This window comes from Pinus tabuliformis, chromosome 5_2 (assembly GCF_031772625.1).
Source record: "Pinus tabuliformis cultivar Carrire ecotype Pingquan chromosome 5_2, CPIR1, whole genome shotgun sequence".
NCBI classification, from domain to species: Eukaryota; Viridiplantae; Streptophyta; class Pinopsida; order Pinales; family Pinaceae; genus Pinus; species Pinus tabuliformis.
In genome coordinates this window covers 158,350,051-158,365,397 of record NC_142306.1, presented here as the reverse complement: position 1 = coordinate 158,365,397, position 15,347 = coordinate 158,350,051, and the positions used below count along the sequence as shown (strand labels likewise).

Sequence of the window (15,347 nt, the reverse complement as noted above, 5' to 3'; positions counted from 1 at the left end):
AGTGACTTTTAAAACACATGTGACTTTAATAACTTAAAGTACCTAGTACATCATGACATAAAAAGTACATTAGCCCACTTGATATTAATAAACTCATAATATCACTTAGACAAAAGGTGATTTATGTGTCTCCCTAGGCCAAAAGAAGAAATGCCTAGGAAACACCTCCTTGGTACCATTTTCAATAGTTTGGGAGATATTAAATTTGTTGTTTAATTTTATGCTGCAACAGTCATATGTTGTATAGCTAGACAGTTCCAAGAAGTGAACACCTCCACTCCAAATGACGTTATATAAAGCACTGATCTTATTTGGGGCTAATTGGGGTTATATTCGGGACTTCCCCCTTGGTCATTTAGGAGGTTGTTGGGCTCAAATAGCAGGGGCTAAGGTCGAGGCGATAGTGGACCCCTGCCTTGTGTGTGCCCATCCAATGGGTTCCCAAGACCTTAGCAATGTTGAAAACTGGTAGCTACAGTCAGTATTTTCATTGGAAAATCAAAGAAAAAATTATGAATTTATATGTTGACCAAGTCGGCAACAATCATTAAAAGGGTTTGACCCCAAGGTCAAAACCCACCTCCTAGCACATGTATAAATTAGAGTTCGTCCATCACACATCACATCGTTCGGATCTGAAATAAAAGAAGAATAGTCCACATGTGCGAAGGAGGAGAAGAATTTTCTGCATTGACAAGCTCTCTTGTTTCCGTCTTTGACCGGCGTTGACTTGAGTATTCTTGCTTCTGTTTAACCAAGATTTTGACTGGTTTTGCAGGCCAAAATTTTCCGTGGTTTGCTGACTCTGTTTGATCGAATATTTTCTCCTGTTCTTGCATGTTGACCAAAGGTCAGCATCTGCACTTTGACGGGGGTTTGACTGTGGTACTACAGGTCGAATTTCAGCCCTTCGACCATCTGCCTCAGGCTGAAATTCAGCCCCTCTGTTGCAGACTTTGACTTGGACCAACATTGACTATTTCTCTCTCATTTGACTGGTTTGGCTTGGCATTTATTGAGGTCAAAAGATTGGAATTTGTTTGGAATATTCTGAGGTACATTTTGATGAACTGAACTCTCTCTCATAAGGAAAGGGTTGTTGGATTTTCCCCTTGTGAGTTTTGCCCTGGTCGTTGACCTAGATTTTGGTATCTCTTTTCTTATTGTGATCTCTACTGCTGCTCTATTGTTGATGGTTGAAATTTTTCATGTAGAACTGCTTGATGATTGGAATGCTCTAAAGAAGTCAAATAGTATCATTGGAAGTATATATTAGTTTAAAAAATTGTACTAGTCTTGATTGCACTAGAAAATCAAAAAGCGGAAAATTGTTTCTCGTTGATGTTTCGGATGTGGCTACAATAAAGGATCTAAAAACGAAAGTGCAGAATTGCTCAGGCTATCTGGCAACTTTTCGGAGCTTGATCCACGAAGGAAAGCTTTTGCAAGAGCGGGGTGGAAGTTCAGGAGCGGGAGGGCCTTCCAATAACACAAAAGGTCCAACTTCTTTCAAGGATGCGGTAAAAGGAAGGGTTGATTCGCATAACAAATCTTATCAAACTTCCACTATCCCCAGACCCTATATTGTAGAACAAATGAATCAAGTGCCGGCTTTGACAGTAAATCTGCCAGAGATCAATGAACTCTACTCTGATTTCCATTCAAGAGCAATCATATGAAGATTTAATGGTTTCTGGCCCAAGTTAGAGGACCTATATCAATGGATCTTCTCCACTTGGACTAAAAACTGCGATATTCACCTGTGTTCTAGAGGTTTCTTTATTGTAAAATTTGATATAGTAAAAGATCTGGACCTTGGTTTTGGGGTAGTGCGGGTATTTTTATTACCTCATGGTTCCCAGGCTTTGATGCTAACTCCATGGTGGTTTCCAAAAGGCAAATGTGGATCAGATTACATAATCTCCCTTAGCATTTTTGGCAGCACAAAGTGTTAGAAGGAATCGGCAATTCTTTGGGGAAGTTCTTAAAGGTGGGACTTGGATAGAGTGACAAAAGGAATCTTCACCTTTGCCAGGATATGTGTAGAAATAGACTACAGTAGAGGTTTACCAGATCGTATTATTCTAATTCATAATAATATGCAGTGGTCCCAGTTTCTAGATTTCGAAAACATGGAATTTAGATGCCGTATTTGCCTTCAAACCAGAAACTTACAAAATTCATGTTCTCAGGCCAAAAAAGATCCCAAAAGAAAAAAGAGACAAGCCCAAAAGCCAAAGGGATGGCAGTTCTCAGATTCCCATGATACCACAGCAGAGGAGGAAGAAATCCCAGTGAATGCTACAAATATTGTTGAACAAAACTCTCAAGAAATCATAGAAAAGAGGGGGGCAGAGCAGGTAGGTTCGATGCCTTTCTTGTGTTAATCTGTTTTCTGCATGGGCATTGTGGAGTCAATGTTTTATAACTTGCACTCATCCTTAGAATTGGCCGAGGGTCAACTTGGACTCGAACTCAATCTTGTCCATAACTCAGACTGATTTGAATTCAATGACTGGGTTTACTAAAAAAACATAAAATATTTACATTTTAATGAAAAAAATCATTTTTAAATTCAAAATCATTAGAAACAAAATATGCAAAGTCTGCTCATGTATATATAATGTAAGGGTGAACATATCAAAATGGCACCAAGCGCAATACATATGAGAAACAAAATTCAGAATCAATGAGGCTCTAAATGGCCTCTAGAGTCCCAAACACATGCTACAAGCTACTAGCCTACAAAATGGGATAAATCACTGATCAAAATGATCAATCATAAAGCTCATTACCACTCCTAGAAATGGGATTCTCAACATAAGCTACAAATCATCCTCTGGATTACTCTAAATCACAACTCTTCAACACTACTCCAAATGCTCAAAAAGAGAGATGTGAAGCAAATAGAAGGTTTTTTCTTTAATGCTCCAAGCTACTAGCCTACTACATAGTATAAATCATTGATCAAAATAATAAATCATCAAACTCATCACCACTCCCAGAAATGGGATCCTCAACATAAGCTACAAATCATCCTCTGGCTTACTCTAAATCACAACTCCTCAACACTACTCCAAATGCTCAACGAGAGAGATGTGAAGCAAATAGAGGGTTTTTTTTTAAATGCTACAAGCTACTAGCCTACTACATAGTATAAATCATTGATCAAAATAATCAATCCTCAAACTCATCACCACTCCCAGAAATGGGATCCTCAACATAAGCTACAAATCATCCCCTGGCTTACTCTAAATCACAACTCTTGAACACTACTCCAAATGCTCACAAATGCTCAACAAGAGAGATGTGAAGCAAATAGAGGTTTTTTTTCTGGGCAGAGGGGAAGGGGTGGTGGGTTTGGTTGTAGGGTTTAGGGCACTATGAATTAGGGTTTAGATTATTTCTTTTAAATTGACTTTGTAATGAAAAATGCACTGCTGTGGAGTCTCAGGCCAACTCAGCCAAGTAGGTACAGACGTGGTCAAGACTCAAGATGGACCGGTTCAGTACCAAACCAATCACCAAACTAAACAGAAAGCTGAGTTGACTTGGTTAGGGGGTCAACTGAGTCAACTTAGCTAAGTCCGCATCTCAGCAGGCCAATTTTAAAATCACTGTGCAGAGTGAATGGTATGCCTTAAGGTGTTCTTGTTTCTTGTGCTATATGTATCAACATCACCAGACTCGAAATTTAAACTGCAAACTTGGCAAGTTTTGATCAGATTGGCCTACAAACAATCCAATTCAACTCAGGGTGATTCAAACCTAATTTTTGTGTGCTTTCTGTCATTTTTTCTGCTTGTTTGAGCTACATTCTTCTCTGCCAGTTTATTTTGTACTTGCAAAGATTTACCTGGGTCTCTGCTGATGTATTCCCAATCCAATTCAAACTCATCAGTCTTTTGCCTCACCAATTTTTTGCCAATTCCAAATCCATTAACATTGATATGTAATTTACTCCAATCCCCTAATTACTTTTCCAAAAGAAAACAATAGAAATGAAAAAACATTAAAAAAAGTAAGTGATAGGTTGCCAAGACAATTGCAACTATTCAATACATACCAACATTCCTCAGAAAACTAAGGAAAGAAAAGGAAACTGGCAAAACAAGATGCAAAAAATTGTTGAAATTTTCATCAGTAAAATTCATGAGAAACATGGAATAATGGTACATGTACTATAGATACATACCTCTTTCGAAATCTCATTGATCGCCGATCACCATAATATCTATCAGAGTCATGTGAAAGATCAGATTTCAGTATATCGTATGTTGTTAAAACAATGTCTGCATCTGCCAGTTCATTTAGACTGGTTCCCATAGTGTCTAAAGTGGATTCACTTGAAATATCTTTAACACCTCCATACACTCTAACCTTTAAAGATCCCCTTTTAGTATGACTGCAAATCAAATATACAGCCAATTAATCCCTGATTTTCCTTGATCAGAAATATAATTATTGTCAGTAGCCTAAATGTTTTTTACTTTGCTCAAAGCAATTATGTTAAAGCATCATTTCACTTAATTCTTCTGCATTTTACTTGATCACAATGGAAGATAGAGAGACTTGATGAATCAGAAAACAGCTCACCACCTCTGGTGCACATTCTTAAATTAATAAAGGTTCCTCGAGGCAGATGCATTGGCAATGATTAAAAGAAATACAGCTAAATATCAAAGAGGAAGGTATAACAATTGGCTGCAGGTGCTAGGGCACAGTGATAGTATTACCCAAACTCCTGGGAAAGAAAGTTTTTTTTCTCATGGGCTAAGTTCCTTTTTGTCAGAGAAAAAGCTAGTTTCCAGATTGCCATACATGTAACTAGCATGTATTGTTTTAGAAGGAAAGTATATCAATGTCCATGAATGGCAAAAGTTCATTTAGATACAATGAACTCATGGGAGTGATTAATGCATCTTTAAGTACAAACCCTAAAAATAGAAAGCAAAATCTGGTACATCTGTAGAGTAGAAAACATAGCTAAAAGATATACAGCCAAAATTATCATAATTTCACCTTTCTCATTAACTACTAAAGCCTCCCAGGAGAAGTCTAAAGATTCTGACTACTCAGGAATCTCAATCAACCAGATATCCTGCACAATAATGGGTGGCTGGCAAGTTACCCTCAATGATGTGTAATTCATTTCCACCAGGGTCAAACTCTTTGTATGTAGTTATTTTAAGACAAAAATATAAAATGAAATACCAAGAGTATCCCGCAAGGAACCATTATGACATTTGTCATACTTCCGCATTGGTCTCGACTCTCAACTGTAACTTCAAGAGATACAGCATGTTTAAATTCATGCAAATGGAAAAATAATAAACAGAGAGAAACAGAGCCAATCCAAGAGGATATCTGAGTCTCTGGAGCATATTATAACTTTAATGAGAGAACAAGAAACCACAGAGAACCCATTAGGGGAAAACCACGCCGTGACTTGAAAGAACACCACTGATTAAGGCAAGGATGATAGCCAGGTACATTAAAGCATAATAGGAATAAAGCAACTCGAATTGAATGATAAAGAATTGCAGGGGTTAAGGCAGACTAGATAGTTGGGACGGTAATATGATAAGTGCCACTAGCTTTTAGAGGATAATGCAATAAAATAATGGGAGGATGATCCCATCTTATGGAAGGGGATATTTAGATAAGGATAACAAGAAGAGTTGGGATAATCCTGGATATACAATAATTTGGACTACAATATGTTTTAGATTATTCCAGCCACTTGGGGCTTCAGACAAAAAGGTCTAGAAGAAAGGTAGATGCCAGATAGATTCTTTATTAAAAGCAGAAACATGGGACTTAGGACAAAAGACTCTAGAAGGTAGAGGACAGATAGATTCCTTATCAAGAGCAGCACTGATCTAATGTGCTATCATGCCATGCCATTCCCATAAGTTGAAATAACTAGATATAGCATAACTATGATGGTAAACAATTAGATGTTTAAACTTTTAGGAGTTCTATGGGCAATATCTAATTACACTCAATTGCATATATCTTAAATTTTATCAAATTCTCTCTTCACTTAACAGATATTCATAATTCTATAAATTTTCTCAATAACAAAATCTGGTTGAGAGAAATAAGCACCAGAACTTTACTGAAGTATCAGGTTTCCTACCGAGCAATTTCATTCTGCCATTGTTGCAATATTGGTGCTGGACAAACAATAAGAGTTGCACAAGAAACCAGTTCACAGTCTGAAATTTGAATCAACTCTGAGCAAGTCTGACAAACAAAGTTTTTCTCAGTCTTGATGACATCAGCACTGCCTTCCATTACTAAACTTTTCCTCCTCTTCTTTCTAGTGGCTTTGTTGCTTCTAATCTCAATTTCAAAATCAGAAGCACTTTCATCTATTCCTTTTGCATCAGATTTTCCATTTGTTTCAAATCTAACACAATCTGCATGTTGCCAAGCATCACATACATCACACTGAACCCAAAGACCAGAATACTTGCTTTCAGTGACAGCCCCACATACACAGTCAACTCGTTCCAATTTTCGTCTTTTTAAAGAACGGTGCCCATTTTCCGCTGGATTCACTTTGCCATGAACAAAATCTGATTGATCTGATCTCCGAGGGTGTGCCAAGATGCAGGCAAGAAGCTCAACTGTTTTCCCTAAACCCATTTCGTCTGCATTCCCAACAAAAGTAGATAATGAGAACAACCGAGGTTTTAAGTGCATCCCACACTTCTTTAAATCATGAAAAAAATGTTTACCACGGATGGAATCACCACAGTTTACTAGCAATAATAAAATTGAATAATGTGAAAAGGCTCACCTGCAAGAATCCCACCATGCACGTAAGTTAGGAAACCTTCAGGATGCATTGAGATACTGCCACTGCAAAAGGGGTCAAAAATTAATCATAAGATTGCCACAATCACAACAGAAGTCAAAACCCATTGTTTGGCAACTGGAAAAAGTTGCAATACCCTTAGACATGCAGTAGTACATTGGATGCAATCATTCATGAAATCAATGTCTAAACTACTTGGAGAAAGAAAATAAATAGCATCTAAGATATTTTAGAATTAACAGCAATATAACTTATCTAATATTCCACCAAGTTTCAGGGACACAGGGACGCAGGGAGGCAGGGATGCAGGGATGTGCGCGTGCAGTGTCTTGAGAATGTGTGGAGAGAAGACCCAAAAGGGAGCATCAAGGCTCCCAAAGTAGGGGATCTCACCCCAAATATTAAATATATAAGCCATCATCCCATGGGAATGCGAAGACAGCCAACCACAAGTAAAAATCAACTGTTATTGTAACTTATCCAGCCAAAGAAATAAAAAAGACTGAACCTTCTGTTTTTCCTAGTTTCACTGAAATAATTCGTGCTGGACCTAAAGGGAACTTAGAGTATGGTAAAAGGTCTATCTTGTCTACTATTTTCTGCCTTTAAAGCTTGTCGTTCACAAAGTTCTAACTTCAACCTTCTTAATGTCTTAAACTAGCATGTTGTAGGATTTGGGAGGGATACATAGAAAAGAAAGGCAAGGCAACGGAGGTGGTGGCGTGAACCATTTCTACAAGGGACATGGCTAATAGAGTCCCAAAGTATTGGGGACATACAAGGGACATTCCCAATGAAGTCCCCAAATTCGAGAAGCATGGGGAGTGTAGAGGACACACCCTGTGGAACATTGTTTCTATCACCAACTAGTACCTATGTATACAAATTCAACTGTAGGTTTACCTGAAATTGAACAAAAAACATTAAAGTTCTTGCAATTATGAAAGCATCTTTATTCTTGTTCCATTGTACCATTTTGGGGAAAAGCACCAGTCAAATTGTCAATCTCAAAATAAAATTGATTTGTGACAATGAAATCGAATTTAAAATTTCAATTTCACCCTTGAGACTAACCCCTCTAATCCACTCTGGTAGTCTAGCAGCTTCAACAAGTAGCCCAAAACGTCAACACCCAAAAGATAGAGATAGGAGGTTAAAGGGCATTCCTGAGTCCTATACAATAGAACAGCGAAGATGTTGATTTTTCCTAGGCACTCCAGAATCAGGTCTATGTCTAAAACACAATCACAAACACTCTGAAATACCACAACTTCAAGCACTTTGCACAGCGGAAAATGTACAGCGGTGAATCAATGAAGTACACAATAGATTTACAAACCCAAAACTTGCTTGTATTACAATTTTAATACAACAAACATAGGGCTCCCGTACCAGGGATCATGGCCCTTACAATTAGCCCTGATACAAGGAAAACTAGGGCTTGATGTCAACAACACTTGACTATCAATCTGCCCAAGAACAAGAACAAACTTGACTTACTTGCTGAAGAAGCGCTTACACCAGCCCTTTCAGTCCACTTGTCTTGAACACCTGGCAAGTCCTTTGCCACCTATACATGCAGAGAATACTGCTGGTCCAAAGCCTCTGCCTTCAGCTGCTCAGAAGAAAGTCTGCACCTTCAGATTCGCTTGTATACTTCAGCTCCAACACTCTGCCTTCTAACAATGACAATGCTCCTCCAATGTCATTGAACATAGGATCAAATATCGTTGCTCCTCTTTCGAGTCTCTCTACTTCCCTCCTAGAAGTCCTCTGATCGACTCCTGCTGAGTCTCTCAACTTCCTGTCTGGAAGTTCTCGGTTTGACTCCCTCTGAGCCTCGATTTCCCTTCTGGAAATCCCTCTGCCAATGTCGAGATGCCCCACTCTGATCGTTTGTGCAACTACACCACTGATCCAGATTTCTTGGCTAGAAATCCTCGGTAGCAACTCCCTCCTCCTTGGTCTTGCCCTGTTAGGTACTGTTCTGACCACAGTACCCCACCAGCTTCGCTCCGCAACTCACCCACAGCCTCCTATGCCTCAACAATCTGAAGGTCTGAGCCTCTAGGCTCTGCGCAATCCCAGCACCAGCAAAATCTGCACCTCCTGGCCACAGCATCGATCCTTCTTGACTGAGAAAGATGGTCGGGCGTTGCGTAGGTCAAGTCTGCTCCTCTTTGCCTCAGCGCTGATACTTCTCCTGGCTTGAACTGATGACACAGGCTCTCTGCGTCACCCCTTCCTTGTTTCTTTCTGCTAGGAACAGCTTTTGTCACTCGGGACAGTTGTTTCCGCTACTGCTGCTTTGCTCAGCTGATGCCTTCAATTATCCTGTGATCTGCAACCACGCTCTGATACCATGTTGGAATTTCTAAGTCTATTTGTTGGAAAGTCTTCTTGTACTATCTGATTTATTTCTTCCTACTTGTTCAGTTACTTAACAAGTTATTTACCATGTAAATACTGAAAAATAAATACAAGTACGGTATCAACACATACAGATCATCAACTGAAAGAGACAAGCACACAAGTGACATCGTTGTTTTTGGACTAATGTCCCTGGAAAAACGCAATGCGGGAAAACGGGTGCAACTATTCAAAGGGTTTTATTATTATGCAGTTCCAGAATACAACCAGTGTGCCAAAAATGGCTCACCCAACAGAGACTGCCCTCGGCAGTAGTACCTCTCAATCAGAGACAAATATTCCGGCTAAATCACCAGATGAACGATCCCACAGCAACAATACAGCTTCCGCTGCTCTGCGTCACCCTATCCAACAAGTTGTCCCACGAAAATCTCCTAGCGCTGCCTCTAGGGCCTGCGTCAGCCTCTCTGGCCCAACATTAGCCTATCTGGCCCAGCGTCAGCCTATCTGGCCGAGCGTCAGCCTTTGGAGCCTTTTTGTCTCACACACTGGGCCTCTCTGGCTTTGCGCAACTCCTGGCTACCTCTGCATAGCACCCAGTTGCCTTTGCATCAATCTCTTTGGGCTCTACGCTATCTCTCTGGTACCAACTCTGCCTCTCTGCTATGTATTCACTACCCCTCACTGTTGATCACTGATTCTATCTCTCTTAGCAAACCCCGCTCTAGAGAATAGAATGACTGATCACTCCGATGTGTTCTCCAACTGACCCTCAAGCCTCCTCTTATACTTTTCTCGTTGGTCCATCAACGACCGAGAATAAATCTCTAATCAACGGCTAAGATTAGATTTGGCTTGATCCATGACTTTTGGAACATTCTAACCCAGTTTTATATTAATACCCATTAATATTTGCTTTTCCCTAAGTTTAGACTTGGGAACTCCATTAAAAATATTAATTATTTTAATATCTCCCAAACCGTTAAGAATCTGCCCAAACCATTTCTGGGTCTTGGAGATCTCATGTGCTTTAGCCTCTCCAACAATTTTCGTGGCTAGATCACATCCGATGCTACCCCAAATCAACATGAAGACCGAAACTAGTTACATTTTCTAACATCATTGATGTCAACATTCGTCAATGAATGCTCTTAATATTTGTCAGGATCACATTAGTTGGAATCTCCAACGAAAGGATGGCTAGAAACCCCAGTAGCCCAACGATTGTTGAGGCTTTTTAAGGGATGAAGCTAAGTGAATTTGATCTCAAGATCATCCTTATTAGATGCTCCTCGTCAGGTCGATTCCGATGGTATGTTGCATGCCATGAAAGCCTTCACGATTTGGGAGTTATGCCTGTTTGAAGATGAAGCACCCATTTGTAAGCTAAAACCCCAACACCATGATGATGTGGCATGACATTAGAGGTTGGCCTAGGGCACATTAAATAAAGAGGTCTAATATAATTTCTCCATGGTCAAAGGTCAAAAGGAAATAAAATAAAGAAGGTTAATATGATTTTTCCATGGTCAAAGGACAAAAGGAAAATTAAGATTAATTATTAGAGGGAAAGTTTTAAAAATTCAAAAGCATGCCTTTCTTCTAATACAAGTCGACCTCAAGTATTTCAGTTTTGAGCTATTTTCAAGATTGATCAAGTTGGTCTAAGGTGCAGAAAATTGAAGAAAATTTAAATTTTTTATGTCAGCCTACTCTCCAAGAGGCACTTACGACCTCTATAAATACAGTACCCTTGCTCTCCAAACGAGGTGTAAACAGGCTCGCATTATTTCTCTGAAATTACAGCTAATCTGTGGTGTATTGTTAATTTTAGGTATGTTCTATGCTTAGAGCAATTTATTTCAATTTTCTCAGTTAGCTCAATATCTTTTCCAGATTAGCAATCACATCAACATTAAAGTAAACTACAGATAGAACATAAACATAAATCGCAGAAGACAAGCCAAGACAAGAGGACACAAGATGTCGCGCTAGCCATGGACAAACCCCAATGTGGGGAAACCCTTGATCAATTCTTCTTATATGTTCTTCAATAGTTCAACAGAGAGAGAGAGAGAGAGAGATACTACATTTACAACAGAAGTCAACACTTAGACTTTCTAGATAAGAGAATAGATCATCTCTACATGAGATCTGTTGAAGACATGTTGCTTCAACTGATTCTCCAAGGTGACTCCTTCACCTATCATTGTGTTGCATCTCGACATCATGTTGCACCTCACCGTGTTGCACCATGTTGCACCCATCATCACATTGCTGGACCTCATGACTGTTGCACCTTATGCTGCACTGTTGTCCCATGTGCCATACAGCATGTCTCATGTGCTTGCAGCACCATGCTTGCCACTGTTATCTGTGCTTGTTGTTGTCCATGCTTGTTGTCCCAATATTGTTCTGTCTCATCATACTGTTGTCCCAACATCTTACAGTTGTCCCATTAAACATTGCTGCACTATATCATTGTTGTCCCATCATTGTGTTGTCCATGCTTGCTGCTGGCCCTACCAGTCATGCTATACCTTGTCGTTGTCCCCTTACAACTTGCTATACCTTTGTTGTTGTCCCATGTGACTTTGCAGCACTATGTAGCCTTGTTGTCCATGCATCTTTGCAACACTATTTAGCCTTGTTGTCCATGCATCTTTGCAGCACTATTTAGCCTTGTTGTCCATGCATCTTTGCAGCACTATTTAGCCTTGTTGTCCATGCATCTTTACAGCACTATTTAGCCTTGTTGTCCATGCATCTTTGCAGCACTATTTAGCCTTGCTATCCATGCATCTTTACATGTTGTACCTTGTTGCTCCATGTACTAGCTGTCCCATCTAGACATGTTGTACCTTGCTGCTCCATGTACCAGCTGTCCCATCTAGACATGTTGTACCTTGTTGCTCTATGCACTAGCTGTCCCATCTAGACATGTACCTTATTGCTCCATGTACAGCTATACTGTTGCCCCACTGTAACACCTACAGCACACATAGATTTCCATGCTGTCACCTACAGCACACATAGATTCCATGTTGTCACCTACAGCACATATAGGGTCCTTCTTACGTGGCTAGGTCTCCTTTTCTAGCTGCATATAGGTCTCCTCAATTGCTATGAATCTAGCCTCTCTGTACTCCGGACTTAGGCCTCCTCTAACTACAGATTTAGGCCTCCTTTATATGCGGCCAAACCACTACCTTAACTGCTACTAGAGCTCTCCTCCATTTGCGGCTGAGTCTCCTTTCCACCTGCAGCTAGGGCTTGTTTGTGGCTCCATTTAGATCTGTAGCTAGGGCTAGGTCTCTTCTTTAGGATAGCAGCTTAGGTCTCTTCTACACCATCGTTGAGGGAAGTTTAGAACTTCTCCTTGCTGCGCTATAGTAGTCTCCTCCATGACTGTGTTAAGGCTGATTAGGGCTTCTTCATTAGGGCAGTGTAGAGCCTTGGGCACTCCCTCTAGATAGCGTAAAACCTTTCTCCATTAGGGCAGCGTTATCCCTTAGGATCTCTCCTCCTAATAAAACCCAAAGACAAGTAGAGAGGAAGAGATTCCAAGTGTGTGTCCAAATGACTTTCAAGACACCTCTATTTATACTAAAACGTTGAGCACATGTGGGGTTTATTTGGTTGTTGGCCGACCTTGATGAATTGTCCCATAACACAAATAAATTCATATCTCCATGAATACTTATCGAAATTGAATGATCTTTAGATCAATCCTACACCTCTCGATGAGAGGGATCCAAGAAAAATATCACTTGCCATTAATAAGATGACCCACATGGAGTTTGGCCGTAGTTGCCAATTTTAACACTCCCTCTCAACTAGGAAAAACTCCATCCGCTGATCCATATGTCCGACTGTATTGTCTCTGCCATCAATGCCCTACACTGCTCTGCTCTGCTAAGCTTTGCTCTACTCTGCTCTGCTGAGCTCTACTCTGCTCTGCTGAACCATGAAAAAGAAGAATTGATCGAGAATGTCTCATACCATTCTCTACTGACCCGAAGTCAGTTTTATTGATCCCAGATCAATATCACAAGAGAGTGTCTCAAACCACTCATACTGATCACAGATCAGTTTCATTGATCCTAGATCAATGGAGGTCATCCTAGCATAGGGAGTACGGTGGATACAACGATGCGTCCATCAATAGTACTACTATGGTCCCTAACCCCAGTCCCCTACTCATTGATCAGATGAGAGGTACTTCCCATGAGTCCCAGACTGCATGGGTAGGATGCCTCAACAGGAGAACTAATCATCCTGTCCCTAAGTCGCCTTGGGGTATCATAGGGCAAGGCTGAGCCATTCACCCTGTACACAGCGCACCATTAGGGGAGGATGAGTCGCCCTATGGTCACGTGTTGCTCCAGTAAGTACCCCAAGCCCCCTGGAGCTCCCAAAGCTCAATGCATGCAACATGCAGGACCCTCATAAGAGGGTCTCTCAACGACTCCAAGTCATTTGGGAAAGTCACAAATTTGACCTTTCCCCGAGGCTTTGACAGAATGTCTGCGACCTGTACATCAGTCTTAATGCGATGGAGCCTCCTCGCTCATCGACGTACCATATCCCTGATAAGGTAGTATCTGATGTCTATCTGCTGGAGCAATCATAGAATACAGGATTCCTCAACAATAGAATCCCCCCCTGGTTGACACAGAGGATCACGGTGGTATCCATCATGTGTACAAACAGCTCACTGAAGAGCTCCTGCAACCAGGCAGCTTCACATGAGGTCATACTCGTAGCTATGTATTCAGTCTCAGTGGTGCTCAAAGCAACCGTCTTCTGCTTCCTGCTCATCCAGGATATCGAGCAGAACCCAAAGAGAATCAGCACTCAGAAGTGCTCTTGAGATCCTCCACACTGCCTACCTAGTCAGCATTCAAATAATCATGCAGCTTCATATTTCCGACAGTGTATCTCAATCCATGAGAGATTGTGCCCCGAAGATATCTCAGAAGATTCTTGGCACCAATCCAGTGAGGCTCAACCATATATGAGCTCATCATGCTAACTGCAAATCATATGATTGAACAGAAGTTCACCAAGAACATCAACGCGAATGAGTTTATGAAACTCAGAGGCATTTCCCAAATCTGGTCCAACATCACTACCATATAACTTTTGAAAGTTAAGATCCTCGAGGTAGTCACGGGCTTGCAGTTTACCATTCCACATCCAGAATCCAACTCCCTCTTATTTCTGCAAATGAGAGGGTCTGCACCTGTCAAAAATAGATCGTCCTTAGAAGGAGCCGGTATGAGAGGTCTATCATCCACAACCTTCGAGCAATGGTTTGGATTGGCTTCACTCCTAGTGAATCTCAGCTTCATCAGACAGCTATCAATCCTCTCATACTATGCCCGAGGTGTTTTGCTTCAAGCCATAGAGGGCTTTCTTCCACCTGCATACATGAGATTCCCGATTATGAATCTCAAACCCCTTGGGTTGTTCCAAACCTGTGGACTTGCTACATGAGGGGAATGGTCCCCTTGTAGGATTTTCCTTCGGCACATCTCAGACATGTACCTTCATGCTTTTCTTGAATTCAGGCATCCCTGTCACCATCTGACTCATATCGGGTAGGGCCCCATAAGTAAACCTCCGATGTTATAGATGAGATATGTCAATTGACATGGTCCCCAATGGACTTCCTACAACTTGATACAAATTACCAACCCTGAACCCATGAGTAACAGCATCTTTGAAAATTCTACTTTCAAACACATACCTTTCCATCGATGAATGCCACCCTGAAACCTTTGACTTCCATTTCCAAAATGGCCAGCAGGTTCTTCTTGCGATCAGGTACACAAAAGAGATTCTCGTAAATGAATCGAGTTACCCTCAATCAATTGGGGGTTAACATTCCCTACACCCTTTCCGGGATAGGTGGCATCGACTCCAAGTATAATCCCACAATAGTTTCCATCTCTACCAAATTAGAAAGAGCACCCTTCTATCCGATGAAGTGCCTTGAAGCACTACAATCAATAAGCCAGATTCCCAAAGAGTCTGAAGGAGAGGGCCAATACAAGATAACGCTTCTTTATCTTATCAGAAACAATATTTGATTCTTCATACCTGGGGTTCCTTGCTTTCTTGAAGAGTCAGTCGTTTCCTTGATGAC

The 15,347-nt window shown here is 40.8% G+C and overlaps 1 protein-coding gene across 5 annotated transcripts in view; it reads right to left on the bottom strand.

Annotated features, from left to right (window-relative positions):
• The window catches only part of LOC149158008 (uncharacterized), a 413,335-nt gene that overhangs the window by 359,786 nt on the left and 38,202 nt on the right, over positions 1-15,347 (bottom strand). For all 5 annotated transcript variants that reach the window (XM_089436086.1, XM_089436084.1, XM_089436088.1 and 2 more), the window contains exons 5-7: positions 6,809-6,870; positions 6,143-6,659; positions 4,196-4,405 (exon numbers count right to left, since the gene is read on the bottom strand). In XM_089436086.1, the coding sequence (XP_089292212.1) occupies positions 4,196-4,405; positions 6,143-6,659; positions 6,809-6,870 (789 nt within the window). The remainder of the gene's footprint in view (positions 1-4,195; positions 4,406-6,142; positions 6,660-6,808; positions 6,871-15,347) is intronic.